Source organism: Triticum urartu, chromosome 4A (assembly GCF_056163025.1).
Source record: "Triticum urartu cultivar PI428250 chromosome 4A, HENAU_Tu73, whole genome shotgun sequence".
Lineage (NCBI taxonomy): Eukaryota > Viridiplantae > Streptophyta > Magnoliopsida > Poales > Poaceae > Triticum > Triticum urartu.
The window spans coordinates 1,605,349-1,627,304 of record NC_141876.1 but is presented as its reverse complement, the minus strand read 5'-3'; the positions used below and the strand labels follow the sequence as shown (position 1 = coordinate 1,627,304).

Genomic DNA, 21,956 nt, shown 5'->3' with positions numbered 1-21,956 from the left:
TACCAAAATATTAACAATCATTATGGGCCTTGTATTGTTGAACGGAGTGGGATGGATGTGAGTGAAATGACTAGAGTAGCCTTCCAGTAGTCCCCTCAAAGGGTTGACAACCCCAAATTTCTTGGTACGTGGTGTTCTTACTGTAAGGCGCTCACACACTGGAAAAGTCAAAGTTTGATGAACAATTGAATCCAAGATAAATTCTGATCCGGTGACGCAAAAGCGATATACCATTTCCTATTGATGATCATGTGTCAAACTTGAATCTTTGAACCGATGTGTGCCTTGCGCCGTGGAACAAAGTGGGATTGGTGCGATGGAAATTATTATTAGTCTTATGTTGCTAGTTCACATATGGTTGGATGAAATTTTGAGCAGTATCATTGGCCTAAAATCGTGCGCAGCCGAGCCTAAATTGTTCTCTTTGACTAGAATAGAGGTGGTGCAACCTTAATTAGTAAATATGTGGCGAAGTGGATTCAAGGGAAGCGAGGATGGTTGTAGATTGATGCTATTTTTCATGATTTTTTGGAAGGCATTGGTTCTAATAGAACTAGGAATAAGAGAATCGAAGCAACTTTTCAGATGAACAAAGTATTCTTATTTTATTTTTAGAATGCCTGCATTTAGAAGGCTAGCTATGCGATGCGGAAATACATTTATTGGAGCGCATGCATAATAAATGAATAAACATGTACTGATAGAAAACATACAGTAGTAATGATATTCGATGCAACAAACCCTAATGTTTAGTAGTAGTTCGAATTAGTGTGGTGAGGAGGGGAGGTATGTTAGGTACATGGATGGATGCATGCACCTGGATGGATCCGAATGCAAGTGTGGGATAGAAAAGAAAAGAATTTGGCCGCGCGAATCTAGCAAGCAAGCAAGCAATCTGGGAGGAGCTTGTTTAATTAGGACAAAGGGTACGTACGTATTAGTTTGTTAATTGTACTACTATTAGAATAGATTAAGAGTAGGTATTTGTGATTGGATGAAAAGGAGCAAGTTGGTTCCTATAGCTAGCAAGCAATCTGGGTGGAGCTTGTTTAGGACAAAGGGTACGTATGAGGTGGTTAATTAAGAGTACAACAGATTAAGAGCAGTACGCACATTAGATAAGGAGGAGTATTTTTGACTGGATGAAAAGAGCAAGTGGGTTCTTAGCTAGCTAAGCTAGTTTTTATTATACTTACTGAACACAGTACTAGTACTAGTACTAGTGTATTAGATTAGGTTAAGAGTATTTGTGATTGGATGAAAAAGAGCAAGTGGGTTCCTATAGCTAGCAAGCAATCTGGGGCGAGCTTGTTTAGGACGAAGGGTACCTATTAAGTGGTTAATTAGAAGTACAATATTTGTGATTGGATGTAAATGAGCAAGTGGGTTCTTGGCTAGCTAATTAAAGATGCTCGTAACGAGAGTATTATAGATAATATCATACACGTACATGTCAACTAGGCAATTTTGAGCATTCAGTATCATATCATGATTCCACATCATATTAGAGCATCTACAGCCAGGCGCCTCAAACCTGTCTCATACGTCCGGGCTGGCCGACGCACCCCTCATATCCAGCCTAAAAATTGGGCAGATATGGGGTGCCCGGGCGTGCCTGCCACGTCGAACCTGGCCCACCTGACTCCACATAAATTCCTCCCCATCCGCTCGCCGGACCAAACCCTAGCCACTTCACTCCCCGTCCTTCTACTCCCCTTTGCCACCCAAGCTCGTCTCCGGCTCCTTCAGGCCGCCTCCGGCATGACGGGAAGCGGATCCGAGTCCTTCACTTCTAGATCCGTTGACCCCGAGCTCATCCCATGCGGCCCCGAGAAGGAGATGACCGTCCAGCTTGCGCCCCGTCGCGCTCAGGAGGGGGCTCGTGCTTGGCTGCGCTTGGACTCCTTCCATTGGGAATCCATTGCGTCTGCCCAAATGGTGCATGGATCCGGCGTAGCTGCCTCGCCGGTGGTCGTGCGGTCCGTCTGACGTCCGAACGAGCTGGCGGACGCGCAACCCCTCCGTTGGCGCGCTGAGCATTGGGACGCACAATGGGCCTCGTCCAACGAGGCCATGGCATGGTGTGCCCGCCGTGCATGGCGCCGGGCACGGGAGGTGACGGCAGCCCTCGCGGCGGTGGACGTCGGCGAGGCGGAGACGCATTCTCCGGCGCCCCTTATAGCGCATCAATACGGGCGCTGCAACCGCATTTTGGTGGACGGCGGCGGCGGCGGCTCGTCCCAGGACGGATCCGTTATCGATCTGATGCCCACTGGCACCCAACGGGTTCCGGGCTCCGATGAGAAAGAGTAGGGCATGGGAGACAGCGGCGCACTGAGTCCCGTGAGCCAACTAGTGTCTCGTGCCCTACCCTACCTTGCTGGTGACCGGACCAACACACTGGAGAGCGCAACCAGCCACCGGACATGGCCACGACGACTGGACGAGCTCCAGCCGCAAAGAACACTAGGTTTCATGTAATAATATGGATTTGAGGTATCCGGATGTGGAATGCATTTTTGAGGCGTGAGCGGTCACTGCCCGTGGACGTGACCGGGCGCGTCCGTGGGCGTTTGAGGGGTCGGATTTGCCAAGTCCGGCTGTAGATCGATGCTCTTAAATGACGTGCAATTATGTGTCATGCATGCATGACAATAAATGAAGTCATGTACTATGTTTATACTAACGTGTGATACTATTATTCACTATGAATGTTGTATGATGCAGTAATGTCTACTCCCTCCGTTCCTAAATATATAAGTGTTTTTAGACATTTCAAATGGAATATAACATACAGATGTATATAGACATATTCTAGAGACTCATTTTGCTCCGTATATAGTCATTTGTTGGAATATATAGAAAGACTTGTATATTTTGAAACGGAGGGATGATAGACGCATATGATACTCTTCGTTACGATTGTCCTAAACTAAACTAGTTGTGGTTATACTAGTTACCGAAAAGAGTAGTAGCACTATGGTGGTAGTATTTATTTGCCGCCAGAAAACAAACAAACATAGTATATACAAAATGTGGTAGAAGTTGGTGGGTCCCGGGCGTAGGCTTCCGCGATGGCGCGCCCCTCCCCTCCCGTGGACATGGTCACTGCATATATATATATATATATATATATATATATATATATATATATATATCAAAAAAGAATTCGTTTCAGGAAAAATGAAAATGAAAGAATTGTGGATAAAAATCTAGTAAGGTGCACCTGCGCAGGTAAGGTTGGGATCTTGTGCGGATGCAGGTGGCACCTCCGGCTCCAGCTCCGATGTGGTAAGCGACGACGTCTGTGTGTCTGCACTATGCACAGAGGATGAGATGAGGGGAGGGTGACGTCACGGTGCTCTGTCGTATCCAGCCGCCCTACTTCAGCAATTTGGGGTCCCTGTCACGTGCGTTACTCTAAATAAAAACCTCCCTCCCGTATTTGTACTATGTTGTAAGTAGATCCACACACATATATATATAAATATATATATGGGTGCATAAAATACTACACCGTATTTGGGAGGAGGTGGGACCCACACATGGTCAGCTGCCTGCGGTGCTGTAGGAAGGAAGGTAGTATGAAGAAGACTAGTCAAAAATCAAAATCAAAATCAAAATCAAAATCGGCGGGGGTGATGGTTATAAAAGCTCAGCCAGATGCCAACAAGCTCATACCAATTCCTTCCTAACACTTTTGTTTCTGAGTTGGAGCAAACCACAAGCAAACAGAGCTTCTTCTTCCTCCTCCTCTTCTTGCTTCTCCTCTCCGTCCTTCCATTCTTTCATCCATCCATCCATCCATGGAGCAGCAATTCATCCATTTCGGCGCCACCACCTCCTCCACCAGCAGCTTCTACAGCACACCCACGCCCACGCCCACGCCTCCTCCTCCCGAACAAGCTCAAGCTGCTGCAACCTTGGCCTCCTCCACCCCCGACTACCACACCAGCTCCTCACCCATGTCGTCGGCCTTCGACATGGGCGACACCGACGACATGCACCTCCTCAACACCCTCCTCCTCCACATGTCTGGCTCTGGCACCGGTGCTTCTTCCCACCATTACGCCTTCGACCTCCACCTCGACCTCGACCTCCACATGGACGTGGACGTGGAGCCTTCCTCCTCTTCAACAAGCTCCTCCTCCTCTTCCTACTCCTCCTCCGACCACCACCAGCAGCAGCAGCAGCAGCAGGGGATGCCAACCACCACAACTGCTAAGCGCCGTGCACCGCAGCAGCTGCACCCCGCGGCCACCAAGGGCCTCATCGGCGTGCGCAAGCGGCCCTGGGGCAAGTTCGCCGCGGAGATCAGGGACTCCACCCGCAAGGGCGCCCGCGTCTGGCTCGGCACCTTCAACACGCCCGAGGCCGCCGCCATGGCCTACGACCAGGCCGCCTTCTCCGTGCGCGGGGCCGCCGCGGTGCTCAACTACCCCGTCGACCGCGTCCAGGAGTCGCTCCGCACGCTCGCGCTCCGTCCCGACGTGCCGGGAGGCTCCCCCGTCCTGGCCCTCAAGCGCCGCCACTCCATCCGCAAGCGATCCCCCAACAAGGCCAAGAAGACTGCTACTCTTCTGGCGCCCACAAAGATGATGATCAACGACTCCGCGGCCGCGCCGGTGCAGCAGCAGTCGGCGGCGGCATGCGCGGGCGTGGTGGAGCTGGAGGACCTTGGCGCTGACTACCTGGAGGAGCTGCTCCGGGTGTCCGACGAGCCGTCGGCTTCATCGACCACCATGGTGATGGGGGCCTTTGATCATCATCACCATCACCATGTCGACGACCAATCGGCGCTCGCCAACACGGCGCCCATGCTGTTCCCTCATTGCTAGCTACAAAGCTCGCTTGCTACAATGATCCATATGGCTGGCTGGCTCAACCGCCGGCGCCTCCTCCTCCTCTGCCCTGCTCGCTCTGCTCTGCTTTGAGTCAGTTAATTGCAAATAGTGCCTGTCCTCTCAGTTTTCCTTCCATTCTACACTAGTAGCGGGCTAGCAGCTCGCTCTTTTTTCTTTCTTCTTGTCCGATCCTGCTCTGCTTGCATGCCCCGGCAATCAGGCCGCAGCGGCCAACGGCTTTTGTATGTACGTACGTATGTATATGTAGTAGTATGCCTCTCTGTTTCGTACGTACTACGTCCAAAAAAAAAAGAGAGCTAGTTATAGAAGAATAATATACATACATACATATGCCAACGGCTTTCCATACAATTATTATCATCGTGCGTGCAGGGTGTCTATCTATATTATGAATGGCATGCACTTCCAAATTTTCTCGACATGCATGTGATGTGAGTATCTATCTACTCTAGTCTACTCTAGTCCAGGGGTGCAGTTGCACGTACGTACCTGTGGCTTGCATGTGGCCACCACCACGCAATTATCACTAGTACTTCGTGGTACTACCTTGCTATTTTCTCCCTAACCATCCGCAAGGGTTGTGGTACTTGTGTGAAAGTGGACATGCATGCTGAGTAGCCATCCATCCATCTATCCATTCAGCTTGCTTCTTCCTTTTTCAGCACTAACTAATAATACTTACTACATAAAAAGGAAAGGAAAAAACAAAAGGCTCCACATCCATCTATGAAAAACGATCCTCGAGAGTTGAGTTTTGATGTCCTGTCGGAGTCTTTTCTTCCACTGCCGTTGGCGGCGCAACCTCCTTGTCATGTTTTCATGCCACGGTCACTTCGAGTTTTTCACCGTCACAAGAGCTTGAAGTTACGAGTCGATGTGGCAAGTTCTAATCGGTACGACCGCATGCATGCATCTTTGTTCGACAACCTCCTTGTTGTGTTTTAACTAGGTTTCCATGCCTCGATCAGTTGGCGTTGCTGACCGAGGTATGGAAACACAACAACGAAGTTGTAAATCTCTTGCCATCTTTTCGTGTTGTAGCTTTGTGAAAAGTTGTTCCGGTGGGCTTTTGCTCCCCACCCTTCTCCCCCTAGCCAGAACCAGAAGGCCTTCGGAAAATGGCATTAAAATGTTGAAGTAATACATAGTAATCTGTTTTACTATGAAAGAAAGAAAGGAAAATGATCGTCCGTTTGGAAGAAGCTTCTTACAATTAACACTTGCTGGATCGTTTAAAAAGTAGTATTTGGTTGGGCTTTCGCGTCGCGTAGACTTTTTCTAAAGTAAAACAGGGAAAAAATAGTGAATTAAATGGCATAAAAATGTGGGAGTGAAAACTGTTTTGCTTTGATTTGATGGATGGTCGTGGTGGAAGCTTCTTATGCCCTTCCTTCCTGGATCGATTGGTCCCATCTACTACTCCCTCCGTTTCTAAATACTTGTCTTTCCTGGAATAGAAGATATAGTTAGAATATTTGGAGCGACCGATCTCTCGCTGTCTCTGTGATTATAACCTGGACTTGTTTATTTATTTATGGCATCAATCCATCATACTATCATACTAGTACTAGTGCCTAGTGATATTGACCAATCCACAATTTTTGACATAATGATCGGCATGCATATAGTTCTACTACAGTAGAATATAATACGTAGTGGCGCGCGCTACAAATATTAGCTGGCAATGACAAATTGACAATGGCATCAAGAAATTTGATTTTGACTGGGTCGCGTCAGCGGGGCGGGGCGCCGCTTAACTGGTCACTACGTACCCACACCTACGTACTACTATAGCTAATCGATCTGATTACTACTACATAAAATAGTACGTACGCAGTATATTGCAACAGTGCGTTTCCGAATTCCGATGCACCGCCGTAGTACTAGTATTGCAACAGTACGTTCAGGTACTCCAACTAGTCGCCCAATTCCACTGATTCCATCCATCCATTTGTGATTTGTGGCGCAGCACACGGAATCGAATCCATTTCTGTCCAAATGATCCATGCCTTGGATCACTTTCCTTCCCTAGCTTTAGCTTTAGCTAGACCATCCATGTGTGCTTGTGCTGCACCTTCACAAACGTACTATAGTACATACTTGACCCTCGGTAAACAAAATATAGTACTCCCTCTGTTCATTTTTATAAGACCTGGAAGACATTTCGAACAATGTACAAAATAGCCTATTTGAAGTTGTCTGAAATGACTTACAAAAGTGAACGGAGGGACTACTTAAGATTGTTTAGATCATTAGATTAGAGTACTTGCTGAGGCCACTCCACAACTTAAGTAGTAATTGGAGACTAAGCCATTGATTAATTACTCAATACTGGAGTAGTACTGCATGCCTGAGAGTGAGTGAGTGGTGCATCATGTCAGATTTTTTCCAACCCACAGCAGTGAAAGCACTGCATCTGCATCTGCATGCATTCAACCTACTACAGTACCTCTCAATTCTCATTGGCGATCGCTTTCAATCGGCCAATAAGCAAGTAGCAATCTTTCGAATTCAGACTTACTTTCAAAGTCCAAATTATTTAGCTAACTGCATGCTACGTATGATTCCTGCTCGCTCGCTCCAAAAGTCCACCACCGCCACTGCATGCACACAGAGTTCAGTCTTATATACTTAGGAGTACGTTTCTTCGGTCCATCGGAGGGACTTCCCCCCCTTTAATTTTTGGATTGGATGGATTGGAGTAGTCGTATAGGATGCTACCTCTGCTCTTCAGCCACTTGCATGCATGCTGGCTCTCAAGATGATGATGATCAAAGTAAACGGTGAAAGTGAGAGCATTTACAGTCAGATTTAGCAAATCTGCCTCCCTAAGCGTCCTCGGACGCTCCCGCTCACTGACCAGACGTATTCGTAGTACTACTAATGAGATTGACAGTTCCATAATTGTTGAAATGCCTATCGCTTTCAGGATTATACTTACTGTACAATACAATACAATAAGGGAAAAACACGCACGCACGAGCTAGCTTACTTAGTTTGGCTTAATTAGCTCGCACTCACACTCTACTACTCCCCACTGGATGTCACATGCTCTCATTCCCTTTGTTTCGATGTCTCTACCGGAGGGCTCTGTACTGAATGGGTTGGAATACCGATTCAACAAGAAAATTGTAATGGACATGCGTACAAATTCACTTGTTTCGATGTTCATGAAAAATAATAAGCGTTCCTACTCCCTCGAGGGGAGCCGCGTCTCGTATATATTGATGTGAGGCAGAAGCCTTGCCTTGGCGTACAAGAGATATTACAGGAGTTTGAGTAGAACAAGGAATAGGAAGGAGGTTGAGATTACAACACAACGGGATATAGAGATTTCTACTTCTAATGGACGAGTTGGTTGAATAGTCCCACCATTTTTGTCTGGTTTTTTTCGCCTGGTTTTTTTCATCTCCCCTTCCACCCCTTTTCTATGGGTTTACTTTCCTCTACACAGTTTCTTGTAAACCAACACTTTACTAACGTATAAAAGATCACAGGTCTAACTTTCCTAATTTACCTAAATCAATCGATTCCTCCCATCAATGCAATTTGCTTTAGTAGGAAATAAAATAACAAATTGAAAGGAAACAAATAACAGAATTTAAGGAAAAAATCCCCCCTTCCGGAATCTCTCCCTCCTCCATGAGCAACTGCCCTGGCCATAGTGCGTCGGTTGCCTCCCCTCCCCCCATGCATCGACCACCTCCCTTCCCGCATAGCCAGTCGCCTCCCTCCACCGGTTGCCGGCCTCCTGCTTGCCCTGCGCTGGCCACCAACATCCCTGCCGCTGTCCAAGGCTTTCCACCATGCGACGGCCGCATCTGTGCTGCCGCCGCCTCCATCTCTCTCTCTCTCCACCGCACGCCACCGCCTCCATCCTCTCACTCCACCGCACGTCGCCTGCTGGATCTCGTTGTCGAGCACATCGGCCACCTAGGCCACCAACCTCGCAATTGGCCATCTCGACCACCATGATCTGCACCGACCACGCCCGGACCCCTACTCTGTGCCATCTACGGCCTCAGACGACGAGGCGCCCCTCCGTTGCATCTATGTATGTTCACCATTGGGTCTACTTTCTCCGTTCCCATCTAATCACACAGCGTGACCACAAAAACATGACGACATGGCATAGGCGAGGGTGGAGAGGAGGCAGAACATGGAGGCCCTTCCTCTCAATGGCAGCGAGGAACGTAGAAGGAGTGGAGGCGCGCCATGTGGACAAGAAGCCGTCGTGACATCCGGTATGTTTGCTTCAGTGCGCTTTTTCTTTTAGCATCTATTCCATGGTGTGTGGCTTCAATTGCTTAGACTCCACCGCGACATGGGCTGTGAAGGTGCCCTAGAGAGGGATAATGGATATGAAGGACGTTCATATGAATATTGAAGCAATTCTGATTGAGAGGGTTGGTGAGCCTGCTAAGAAGATATATACTACTAGGAGCTGCAATGACCTAATTGTCACGGGTCATAGACTGGTGTCAAGATGCTATTGACAAGATTTTGATTTGCATCAAACAGTTTCAGGTTTTTTCTTTAATTTCAATCATGATGTTCATGATGTGCGCTTATAATCGGGTTTAAATATCTGGTGTACATACTATTGTTTCTCCTGTGTCATTTGTTCACATTTGTTCACACGGACATTACAGATTCATCTACACATGAATTTGTGTTAGATCAATTGACATTTTTAAATTATTTTGGCCTGGTATACCACTTCAACATTTGTGAATTTATTTGAAAAGCCTAAAATATCCATTGTTATTTCTCCAGTAAGATATCCGCCTTTGTAAATTCTGCCCTATTCCTTTTCCTTCTTTCAGGAAAGTGGAAGGAGTGATGAAGAACTGAAACATAGTTACATTGGGATTTTTTATGGGAACAAGATCGAATAATTTGACATTAACATAATTTTAGTACTAATTCAGGTGTCCCTGATTTTATGTTTTCCTGAATGCATTGGCGGCAGTTTGCGTATTCTTGCAGGTACATTTTCTATTAGCTTTAGTGAGGATCAATTATTTCTGTGTACCACTATAAAGATGGTGGAGAAGAGGCCATTACAAAGGGGAACAAAGCCAGAGGCATTATCTACTGGGGGCAATGAAGGTGCTCAAACCTACATTAGTGTTGAATAACGCGGGGAGCTCGAGAAACATGACAATGGTGCTGCTTAATCTTCTTGTTATGCAGGTGAGTTAAAAAAATCAAACATGTCAACGCTGTTGTGTTTGGACTAACCTTTTTACTCTAGAATCTTGATCTCAATCACCATGGTTATTTCTGATCCAAGGACATAAAACAGCTCTAATATTTGTTTTGCTAATTGTGCTTTTATATTGTAAAACAACAGATGGGAAACAAAAGAAGAATACGTATATTTGGGCTTCCCCATAGTTGCCGTTTGTTCTTTGATTGTTTAGATCCTCCATAGAATTTCAGGAACTTCTATTAATGTGTTCACAATAATTCTATATCTATTTATTAGAAGTCACAAGTAAAATATGAAGAAGAGCATGTAAAAAGACAGTATGTTTTTAACAGCTTTTCTTTTACGTCATATGTGCTTTTGGAAGTTCAGGATGAGCTTCTCTCAGTACTTCGCTGATGACGAAGCAGATATCAGGGCACTTCATTTTGCCGTTGTCTGATTCGGCTTGCAGTTTCTACCAATGATGTGGGGCTTAGGCTTTGCATAGTGCACTCTTTTATGTTGACCATCTCGTCTTTACGGAAAGTAAGCAGTTTGATATACTCCTGGCCTTTACTTATTTTACAATGAAAATTCTCATGTATGCATGTTTACATATATTTTGTCTAAGAGGTTATTTTAGCCGGTCCTCGTAGCAAATTTTTTCCAGTGAGTGGCCTTATATACCAAAGGGGAAAATGAAATTTAGTAGCAAACTAATCAAACTCAAGTCTTACATCAAGGTATTAATCCCATGTGCTGCATCTCGTGTTAGTATAGTTGAAGCACCACATGTCACATATTGATGATTTACAGGTCTCATTTGTCGCCTCTAAGAAAATTCTGAGATATTATCGAATTTCTTGAGGTTTGTGGTAATTCAGAAAAAGCAAGTTATCCTTTTTCTGTATTTACTGTATATCTACTATGGGATCTTGTTGCTTGCACATTTGCTTTTAGGATTTGCGAAGATGTGCATGTTGTATCGAAAACATTAGTTGATGAGTGTTTCTAAAGGGCACTTCGGCGCAGGAGTTCAGAATTTGCCAGCGACCGCACTTGGGCGCGACGCTGCCCATGATGCCACATTACGAGCTTTACAAGCAGGTGCCTGCTCCACGGCACTGTGACTGCTAAGCCGATGGCCTCATCGCGATAGTGCACCATTGCAGGCAGTGGCGTCAGGACCACGAGGACCAGGAGGGTGCCTTCTACCGGGAGTTGCAGCTGCCCGGCTGCCTCAGCCATGGGTACATCGCCAGGCTCCGATGATTCTTGAGGAGGACGCGACAGGTTCACCCACCACTCTTGTCTAACTTCCCTGATTTTGTTTCTCCTGATGAATTTTTATTATCTTTATGTGTTCGGGGTTCCTGATGTTTGATCTGATGGATAACATGAGCCTGAAGGAATGCCTTCATGGTAGTAATGAACATCTCAGATGATATATTCTTCTGTTTTTCAGCTAAGCTATCACACTGATCATGCATCCAAAGCTTGATGATCATGCATACAGGAAGAGCAGAGAAGAACAAAAAAGCTGAAATGATTATCCGCGAAATGCTAGGCCCGAAGCTTGATGATCTTGACGTTAAGTGCTCATAATTGATTGAGTTGTTCGTTTAGTGAGTTGTCTTGCTACATAAACTTCATGAGATGGTCTCGCCGTTGTGATGGATGTCATATATTTTATGTTTACCTGTGAAATGTTATTAATGTGTTGGTAGATTGGGTGAGTAATACATAAGTGCTACGTTGAATTAACATATGTTTGGAATGAAATTTCATATAATTCTGATTGTTTAAGCATGAAAGCTCTGATGTGTCATATTTTGTTTTATTCTTTTTTTCTTAAATGTTTCCTCCCACGATTATATATGAAATGCTAATTGTTGTTGCTTTCATGCCTACATTGTTTGGCTAGGATTTTTCCCACTTGGAAGATCTGAATATTAGGAACTCAAGGGTAGATCTTACAACAGACTAGATTCAGGATTGTTGATCATGTCCTTATCCCTTAATGCCCTCATATGGTTGACCATCATCATGTGCTTCCTAATAGTGAGCTAGAAATGAAGCTGAACGTCACTGCATTGCAAGTTGGGTGTTTCCATTTGTCAAATGTCGTCGGGTTTGTATTTGTTGAGGGGTAGTTGATGGAAGGGAGAGTAGGAAGAGAAACATGTGACCGACAATCTGTGAAATGCTATTAGGAATGCCCAGTATCCTTGGTTCCTTGCAATTTGCAAAAGCTTCCCAAGGCCTTCGAGAATCTACAACCACAATACCCACAAGGCGGCCCCTAAATTCCCGCGAATGCGCCCCCAATACCCAAAAGTCGGCCCCCAAATGCCCGCGGACGCAGCCACAATACCCAAGAGCCGCCCCCAATGCCCGGGCGCGTCCGTGGGCAGTGACTAGACACCGCACCAAAACCGTCCTCCACACAACCATGAAACTCAAACTTCATACCTAAAATTCATCATACACATGCAAATAAAAACCTACGTGCTACTACGTACATAGGTAAAGCATAACCACCTCTGCCTCTGCCTCCACAACCAGTTCGGTGAAGTCGCCGCTTGATCCTGCTAGATGAATTGCCGGTAGGCCTCGTCATGAATGGACGCGAGGATGGCGGTCTGCTCCGCTCTTGCCACCGCTTGGGCGGCCTCATACTCTACGTATGCCATGGCAAAGCCCACTTCTCCGACTCCGCCGCCTCCTCCTCCATGGGCTCCAGATCCTCCTCCACCCGCTCCTCATACTCCGACGGCACAGGCAAATTCGGAGGATGGTCGGCAGCAAAACAAGCAACCTGTCTCGCCTGGATCTTCTCCAGAAGCTGTACCCGGTGCTCCGACGTTAGCATGGCATTGGTGGCGATCCGTCACCTCGACATCGCTAGAGGTAGACAAAAGAGGAAGTGTCGATGATGGAGAGGAGAAAGGGGAAGAAATGGGTGGGATAGGGTTCTGCTGTCGCCGTCCGGCTGAAATAGTTGGCTTCCTCCCTTGGGCAGCAGGCTGGAGCAGCGCCACGCGGCGAGGAGCAGAGGAGGCGCCCATCAGACTAGCAGTCTCTTCGCTTCCCAGCGTGGGCCCTATCTGTTAGTCCGATGTGCTGGGCGTGCCCGGGTGCGTCCGGGCCTCCCCATATCCGCCCCAGATTTGGGCCGGGTATGGGGAGTGCCGGTTAGTCAAGGCGTTTGGGCCGGCTATGGGGAAGCCGGTTGGGTTGCGTTTTTGCGTCCAGTCACTGGCCGGGCAACCCGTCTCGGCGTTTTGGGTGGGTATGGGGTTATCGGGTTATAGATGCTCTTAGGCAGAACAAAACACATGTTGAAATATGGGGTGGGCTTTAAGCCCATCTAACAATTTCAAAAAAATCACCAAGGGCCCATGTAAGATACCATGACAAGGGGAGTGGTCAGGTTTAGTACCACCCTAGATTTGGAGAAAGAGTTGAACCTCTTTATAAGGGTTCTTCTCCCACATGCTATTGGAGCTTGAGAAGAGAAATGGTTTCACACCATGCCACGTCTTGTGTCGTGTGTCGTGTATGAGCTTAGCAGAGCTTAGACCTGTCACTCGCGTGCTTTCCAGCCCACGTCTCTTCACCCGACCACGCCTATATATTGGACGTGTCGGCCAACCCTAGCCGCCATGAAGAACAAATCACATTTGCTCTACCTCCACACACATGCCCACTGTTGTTCCACTCCGTGTTGCTGCCGCTAGTGATCTCATCCTATCCACCGGGTGCATGATTGTACAGGAGAGGAGGCCTCCGGAACCCCATCCCTTGAGATCCTGTGCGAATAGGGGAAATTAAGTTTTTGGGGAGCATCTCCTACGCGACTGCTGGCCGCCATTCGTCCACGTCAACTTCGTCATCTCCATGTCCACCATCCTCGAAGCCGACCGACTCACTGCCGAGAAGGCCGCTGCTGACAAGAAGGCCGCTGAGGAGACCGCGGCTTCTACCTAGCCTACTAGAGGGTATAACATGTTTACTTCGCTCATGTTTATTTCCATGTGTGCAGTACTAGCTACTAGCTATTAGTTGAGACAACATTGTTCTCAAATATTTTAGCTCCATGAATGGCATCATAACGTTTTTAAGAAGCCCGTGGCAACGCACGGGCATTCTACTAGTATTCTCTAACGGTTCACTGAATTGGCCTATGGTATCCGCTGAAGTTTCGATACCAAATCGCCATTCACATTTAAGCCGGCAGCCGGCATTGAAACCTACATGTCCACATTTCACCCCCTCCCTCCCGCCCCCGCATTTTCCAATCGGCGTCCGCCATCACTAGTAGTCATGCCCCCATGCCGCCGGGGTAAAGAGCTACCCATATCTAACGCCGGAGCGCTGGCTGCAGCTTCTTGAGAAGATCCGGGCAAGACGCGAAGGCCGGATCACCGTAGGGCTATCTCCAGACTTGGAGGTGGAGGAGGATGAGGTTGACGAGGCCGGAGGAGGCAGAGGAGGATGAGGTTGGTGCATTTTTCCACCACCACAACTGCCACCGCAGTACAGAGCATGAGCAAGCATCGTGCATTGCAGCAGCCACACCCCGCGGTACGGTCACCAAGGGCCTCATCGGCGTGCGCAAGCGGCTGTGGGGCAAGTTCACGGCGGAGATACGAGACTCCACCCGCAAGGGCGCCCGCGTCTAGCTCGGCACCTTCAACACCCCGGAGGCCGCCACCATGGCCTATGACCAGGCCGCCTTCTCCTTCACCCGACCAGTCCTCCCATTTTTCCTTTTCCTTTTGTTGCATGTCCCAGCACCGGCACCGGCAGGCAGGCAGCAAAAAAAGTATATACCAACGGAATAAAAAGGAAAAGGAAAACACAAAAGGCTCCCTTGTTGTGTTTTCATGCTGCTGACCATGATCGATAGCTTTGCTACATCTATGGACTAAACCAAGAAAATTGAAGTAACAAGCCCATGTGCCAAGATTTGATTGGTACGATGGCCCGCATCTCGATGAGCAACCTCCTAGTTGTGTTTTAACTAGGTTTTCATGCCTTGATCACTTGGCGTTGTTGACCGTGGCATGAAAACACAACAACGAGGTTGTAAATCTCTTACAGTTTTACCACTATGCGGCTTAGTGAAAAAGATGTTCCGGCGCGCTTTTGCTCCCCGCTCTGCTCTCCCCCCCTAGCCTTCTGAAAATGGCATTAAAAATGTCGAAGTAATAGTAATTTGGTTTTTGAAAGAAAAAATATATAAAATTGTCCGCTTTGATCATCCTCTTGGAAGCTTCTTATGACACTTCCTCGATCGATTGAAATGTTATTTGGTTGGGATTTCGCTTCGCAAAGACTTTTTCTTAAATAAAACAAAAACAAAGTGAAAATGGCATTATGACGTGGGAGTGAAAATTGCTCGGCTTTGATTTGATCATCGTCATGGGGGAGAGGATTTGAGCACGCATGTGCGGGGGCGCCGAGTCTCTCACGCATGCCTTTTCTTTTGGCTTTTGATTTTCAATCTTTCATATTTTTTGAACAAAAAGTCCAAATTGTTGTCGTGGGCTTTTGGTCCCCGCTCTCTTCTCCCATAATTCATTTGAAATGGCATTACAAATGTCGGAGTAATAGAATTTGGTTTTCGAAAGAAAAGAAAAGAAATTGTGTGCTTCGTGTAAAGTAGTTTGGGAAGCGTAGAACCCTTTGTCTCGGGCCACGTTGTATATATTGAGGTAAAGCCTTGGTTCACAAGTTACAGAGAGGAGATCGATCAGGACGAAGAGAAGATCGACCAGGAGAGGTCGTTACACGGGATAAGGAGAAGAAGAGATAGAATTGAGATACAAGTTTAAACAACCTCTCCTATCCCTATACAATAATTCTAACACTCCCCCTCAATCTAAACCTCAAGCCTTGCTAAGGTTGAGATTGTATTTAAACTCATCCAATCTTCTCTCGGTCAAGGGCTTAGTAAACCCATCCGCAAGTTGATCCCCTGTAGGAATGAATCGGATCTCAAGTAGCTTTCGAGCTACCCTCTCTCTGACAAAATGAAAATCCACCTCGATGTGTTTTGTTCGTGCATGGAAGACAGGATTTGCTGAAAGATAAGTTGCACCAATATTGTCACACCATAACCGTGCAGCCTTAGGAGCTTTGATTCCAAGCTCATAGAGTAATGTCTGTATCCACATTACTTCAGCTGTGGCATTTGCCAATGACTTATATTCAGCTTCTGTACTTGACCTTGAAACGGTAGCTTGCTTCCTTGCACTCCATGACACAAGGTTAGATCCCAGAAACACAACAAAACCAGATCTTCTATCATCAGCACACCCTGCCCAGTCTGCATCAGAATATGCAGTAACAAGCAAGGAAGAGGACTTGACAATCTGAAGTCCAAGCCCTTGAGAATACTGGAGATACCTTAAGATTCTTTTAACTATTGTCTAATGAGTAGTTCTAGGAGCATGCAAATATTGACATACCTTGTTCACTGAGTAAGAAATATCAGGACGTGTAAGTGTTAAATATTGCAAAGCACCAACAACACTTCTATAATTTGTTGCATCTTCTGGACCAAGAGCTTCTCCACTATCAACTGTAAGTTTTCTGAGGTGGAAATTGGTGTGCTGACTGGTTTGCAATTCTCCAATCCCACCCTCTTTAGGACATCAGCTGTATATTTATCTTGTGAGAGAAGTATGCCATCTCTGACTTGCTTTACTTCTATGCCAAGAAAATAGTGAAGGTCACCTAGATCCTTGAGAGCAAATTCAAGTTTTAAATCCTTCAGCAAGCAAGTTGTGGCCTCTTGACTTGAACTAGCAACAATTATATCATCAACATAAACAAGCACAAAAATAGTGACATTGCCTTTGCTATAAAAGAACAAGGATGTGTTTGCTTTGGGTGGTGTGAACCCAAGATGTTGTAACTGCATGCTCAACCTAGAATACCATGCTCTTGGAGCCTGCTTGAGTCCATATAACACTTTATCCAACTTACATATATAATGTTGTGCTATAGTTTTCATAACCTGGTGGTTGCCGCATGAACACTTCTTCCTCAAGAACACCATGAAGAAACGCGTTCTGAACATCTAGCTGTCTTAAGCTCCATCCTCTGGAAATAGCAATGGACAAAATAAGACGAATGGTAGTTGCTTTAACCACAAAACAAGATGAATGGTAGTTGCTTTAATCAATTCCAAACCTTTGTTTAAAACCTTTTGCAACCAACCTTGCCTTGTACCAGTCTATACTACCATCAAATTTCCTTTTGATCTTGTATACCCACTTACAATCAATTATATTAGCACCACGTTGCGGTGGTCCTAGATGCCAGGTCTGATTTTTTATGAGTGCATTATATTCATTATCCATGGCCTCCTTCCAATCCTTGTTAGCAAGTGCATCATGCAAATTAATAGGTTCACCAGTAGTGGCAAGAAAAGCACGCTTAGTCGGATTATACTTTATTGTACCATCACTGTATTGTTTTTACTTGACAATACCTGACCGAGACCTTGTGTGTCGACGAGGAGGTGAGGGAGCCATAGAAATGGCTGCTGTTGATTGTGGCGCAGGAGATCCAGTAGCTTCAGCGTTGTCCACAGAAGATCCAGGTTGGTGGAGCTCCTGATCCAAGGTAGATTGGCGCTGGTGTCGCCGCTCCTCGTCCTGGCTGCGTCGGATCAACCGCCAGAGGAGAATCAGCCAACGGGTCCTCTGTAGTCGCGGCAGACGACGTGTCAGCCAAGGACTCGCTCCCCCCCCCGCCGCGCTCGACAGTCGTCTCGGGTCGCGCAGGCGAGGCTTGGCGTGATGCGCCTGGACCCGCGCCTAGACCCGCGCCAAGGCCCGCGCCTGGACCGCTGTGGGCCGCCCGGTCGGTTGCGCTGTCGGCCACCAGGGGGCGCAGGAGCGAATCTGCATGGGATCGACCAACTTCAACGATATGACGGTGTTTGCGTTCAGCAGAACCGTTCTGTTCATGAGCATGAGGGCAGGACACATAATGAGTGATTCCAATGCTACGGAAGAAGGAGTTGAGTTTTTCATACTCCCCTCCCCAGTCACTTTGGACCGAAATAATTTTCCTATCAAAGTGGCGCTCAACAAGCTTCTGGAATTCTTGGAAGATAGAAAATACTTCAGATTTATACTTAAGCAAATAAATCCACATGAACTTGCTGTAATCATCAATGAAGCTAACATAATATTTTTTTGACCAAAAGAATCTCGAGCATGATCCCATACATCACTGAAGATCAATTGTAAGGGAGCATGAGACACACTAGTAGACTTAGGATAGGGAAGCTTGATGACTCTTGGCACATTGACATGCTTCGCAAACGGACTCATTATTTGAACTATGTGACAAAGGAAGATTGTCTTTATTGACTACTTGCCTAACTATGACTGATGAGGGATGTCCTAATCTTTGATGCCACCGCGCGAAAGAGGGCTTGGTGACGGAATAGACTCGACGATGCTTGTTGCTAAGTGCTTCAGATGAGATGGGGTAGAGGCCGCCAATGCATCTACCGTGATAGAGAGGTGCCCTCGTTGCCCGATCCTTAATGAAAAAATAGCGAGGGTGAGTTTCAAAGAAAACATCATTATCGATGGCTAAACGAGACATAGAGGCAAGGTTTTTGTCAGCTTGAGGAACATGGAGAACATCTTAAGAATGAGATCACGTTGAAGAGTAGGTGAATTAAGCGAAACTTGACCAATGTGACAAATATCCATACCTTTACTGCTGGCGGTGTGGATCTGGTCGTTGCCGTGATATGTCTCGCGTAGGGCAAGGTGCTCTAGTTCATTGGTGACATGATCGGTAGCACCGGAGTCAACATTCCATACGCCGTCCCCACCTTGCTCGCGCATAGCAGCTGCAACCAGTTTGGAATCTGGGACGAAGTTTTCATCATATCGATGCCAGCAGTCGATGACCTCATGTCCAGCCTTCTTGCAGAGTTGACACCAAGGGCGACCACGTGAAGAGGAGGAGCGGCGACTAGTGTTGGAGTTGAAGCCGCCACCCCCATAATTGTTGCCGTAGCCGCCGTCGTTGTTGTGACCGTAGCCGCCACCAGAGCGGGCACCATCACCCGAAGAGACAGCACGTCCGCGGCCACCACCGCGGTTGGTACCTTGGTGACCATGGCCACGACCGCTACCACGTGAAGCGGAGTATGCGGAAGATTGCCGAAGATCGCCGCCGTGGAGGAGGGTGAGGCGGGCGTCGAAGCTGAGCAGCTGGCTGTGTAGCTCCGGAACCGTGATAGGTTCCACCCGTGTCGCAAGCGCAGAAACGATCGGATTATACTCCATGTCGAGGCCGGCAAGAATTTTGGAGACGATCTCCGGATCGGAGAGCACCGAGGCGGTGCACGCGACTTCATCGGTGAGAGTTTTGATCTTGCTGAGGTACTCTGCCATGGACATGTTACCTTTTTTAAGGTTGGTGAGCTCGATGCGGGTGTTGATCGCCTGCGCCTGGCTCTGGGCAGTGAACATGCCGTTGATGGCGCGCCATACCTCGGCCAGCGTCTGGAGCGTGGCCACCTGGGACAGAATCTCGCGGGAAAAAGAACCCATCAAGAACCCTTGAAGTTGTTGCTGTTGGGCATACCAGAGGGTGCGTGCGGAGTTGACGACTTGCTCTTCTTTGCCATCCTTGGTGATGGTGAGAGTGGCCGGCGGTGGTAGGCTCGTGGCGTCGAGGTGGTGCTCCACCTGGGCACCCTTGATCTGGGGAAGCACGATGGCTTTCCAAAGGAGGAAGTTCCCCCTCGTCAGCTTCTCCTATGGTGGCGATCCGAGGAAGGTATTGGTGGTTGTGGATGAGGAGGCAAAGGTGGAGGCGGAGGAAGTGGTGGTGATCGCGCCCATGGTGCTGGGGGACATGGAGGCGGAGGTGGTGGACATGGCTCGGTCGCGAAGGTAGCTAGATGCGATCTCTCTTGATCTGATGAGGAAGAGGCTCTGTTATCATGTAAAGTAGTTTGGAAAGCGTAGAACCCTTTATCTCGGGCCGCGTTGCATATATTGAGGCAAAGCCTTGGTTCACAAGTTACAGAGAGGAGATCGAGAGAAATCGATCAGGACGAAGAGAAGATCGACCAGGAGAGGTCGTTACACGGGATAAGGAGAAGAGATAGAATTGAGATATAAGTTTAAACAACCTCTCCTATCCCTATACAATAATTCTAACACTTCGTACCTCCTTTTGGAAGCTTCTTATGACGCTTCCTCGGTCGATTAAAAATTTATTTTGCTGGGCTTTTGCTTCATGTAGACTTTTTGGAAAAAAAACAAAAAAAAAGAACGTGAAAAATGGCATTATGATGATGTGGGAGCAAAAACTGTTTTGCTTTCGATTTGATCCTCGTGGTGGAAGCTTCTTTTGCACTTCCTGGATCAACATCGAAGTCGGTCCCATAAATAAAGAAGATACGAGTAGTATATATAGAATAGAATATTTGCAGCCCTGCCCCAAAAGGACCGATCGATCTCTCCCTGTCCGTCTCTGTTATTTGTAACCTGGAAGCTGGAGTTGTTTATTTATTTATTTATTATTTGTGGCATCATCACTCGATCGTAATGATGATATTGACCAATAATCCACATTTCATTTGTTGTTGACATGCATATGATCCTATAGAATTTAAATATTGGCGCGCGCGGGGCATGCTTCAAATAATAGCTGCAAGTTTGATTTTGACGGAGTCGCGTCAGCGGGGGAGGGGCGAGGCGCCGCTTAACTGGTCACCACGTACGCACGCTATATATACCTAGTAGTAATCGGATTATACAAGTACGTGGAGTACCACATAAAATATACGACTACTCCGCAACAGTTTACGGATTCCGATGCACCACCGACCGACGGACCGGGCCGTTTGCGTGTCCTGCTTCCTTGATTCATTCACTAGGCTCAGGTCCATACATCTCTGAGTCTGAATCTGAGTTGACTGACCCCTTCAATCCACGTCCCGCCCGTTTGCTCTACATGGTACTAGAACTAGTATTATCTTATTTTCTTCTTGAGTTGCTATAGTGTATTGTGCGCGTGATGGTCTACTGACGTAATTTACTTGATCCAACAAATTGTCTTCTTCGTCAAGTGCGAGGCCTGTAGTGATCGATAGCCGACAGGAGCGGATCTGAAACTTCAGACCAGTCACAATGAGTAATAATTTAGACTAGTAATATTACTTCTATAATGGGAAGTAACATATATGTGGTGTCATACAACACTTTACTTATTAGGTTATAGACTCATCTTATCTTGATATGTGTGATGTTGCAGTAACTAGTTATGTTACCACATGCCCCTTTTTTCTTATTATTAATTACTCGTCACGTCTTCTGTTTTGCCTAAAGACGTGTGATGTTATCATCTTTATTACTCTCATTGTGGGTAATCTGAGAAGCAGCGGCCAACACTGTGGTGAGGGGAGATTGAGGGAAGGGCCGGGCGGCGAGGCGGCACGCGGCAACGCCCGCTAGGCGTTGGGTGCGGAGGAAGGAGCTTAGGTCGTGGTGTGTCTCCAAATCTGGGTACCTGCGTTTGGGTTTTTCTTCCGTAGTTTTCTCTTGATGGCATTTTTAAATCAATTGGTGCATCATGCATGTGCCCATGCCCACACCCATGCGAAGCCGAGATGTCGAAAGGGACGAGCAGCCTGGCACGTCGAGGGAGAAGTGGATGGGAGGCGGCCAAGTTTTGGCGGCACGGGGACGATCCATTTTTCACACAATGTAAAATCCTTTGATAGATACATTACTTGATCGGTTAGTTAAATTCATATTACTCTACCTGGTAATTTGTAATCGAAACTCTAAAAACCCTACACGCTAAAACCCTAAACTCTATAAACCATAAACCCCAGCCCT

At 47.0% G+C, this 21,956-nt stretch overlaps 2 protein-coding genes across 2 annotated transcripts; one reads left to right on the top strand and one right to left on the bottom strand.

Annotated features, from left to right (window-relative positions):
• Window positions 1-3,672: 3,672 nt before the first annotated feature.
• Window positions 3,673-5,236, top strand: LOC125554241 (uncharacterized). Its single transcript, XM_048717819.2, has one exon. It carries the CDS (start codon window positions 3,807-3,809, stop codon window positions 4,836-4,838), a length of 1,032 nt encoding a protein of 343 aa, XP_048573776.2. The 5' UTR covers window positions 3,673-3,806; the 3' UTR covers window positions 4,839-5,236.
• Window positions 5,237-15,953: 10,717 nt separating this feature from the next.
• Window positions 15,954-19,655, bottom strand: LOC147974218 (uncharacterized). Its single transcript, XM_087519400.1, has 6 exons — window positions 18,806-19,655; window positions 17,564-17,733; window positions 17,290-17,447; window positions 17,087-17,172; window positions 16,536-16,543; window positions 15,954-16,439 (listed from the first exon to the last, which is right to left on the bottom strand). Exons 1-6 carry the CDS (start codon window positions 19,653-19,655, stop codon window positions 15,954-15,956), a joined length of 1,758 nt encoding a protein of 585 aa, XP_087375526.1.
• Between the last annotated feature and the right edge of the window lie 2,301 nt (window positions 19,656-21,956).

Bases quoted from the DNA above. Each gene is read 5' to 3' on its own strand.
- LOC125554241 (XM_048717819.2), top strand. From the start codon at position 3,807: ATGGAGCAGCAATTCATCCATTTCGGCGCCACCACCTCCTCCACCAGC.
- LOC147974218 (XM_087519400.1), bottom strand. From the start codon at position 19,655: ATGGGTTCTTTTTCCCGCGAGATTCTGTCCCAGGTGGCCACGCTCCAG. The intron at 17,734-18,805 runs GTATGGATATTT...GATCCGACGCAG, and splicing joins CCACACCGCCAGCAGTAAAG to CCAGGACGAGGAGCGGCGAC. The intron at 17,448-17,563 runs GTATTGTCAAGT...CTTGCTAACAAG, and splicing joins ACACACAAGGTCTCGGTCAG to GATTGGAAGGAGGCCATGGA.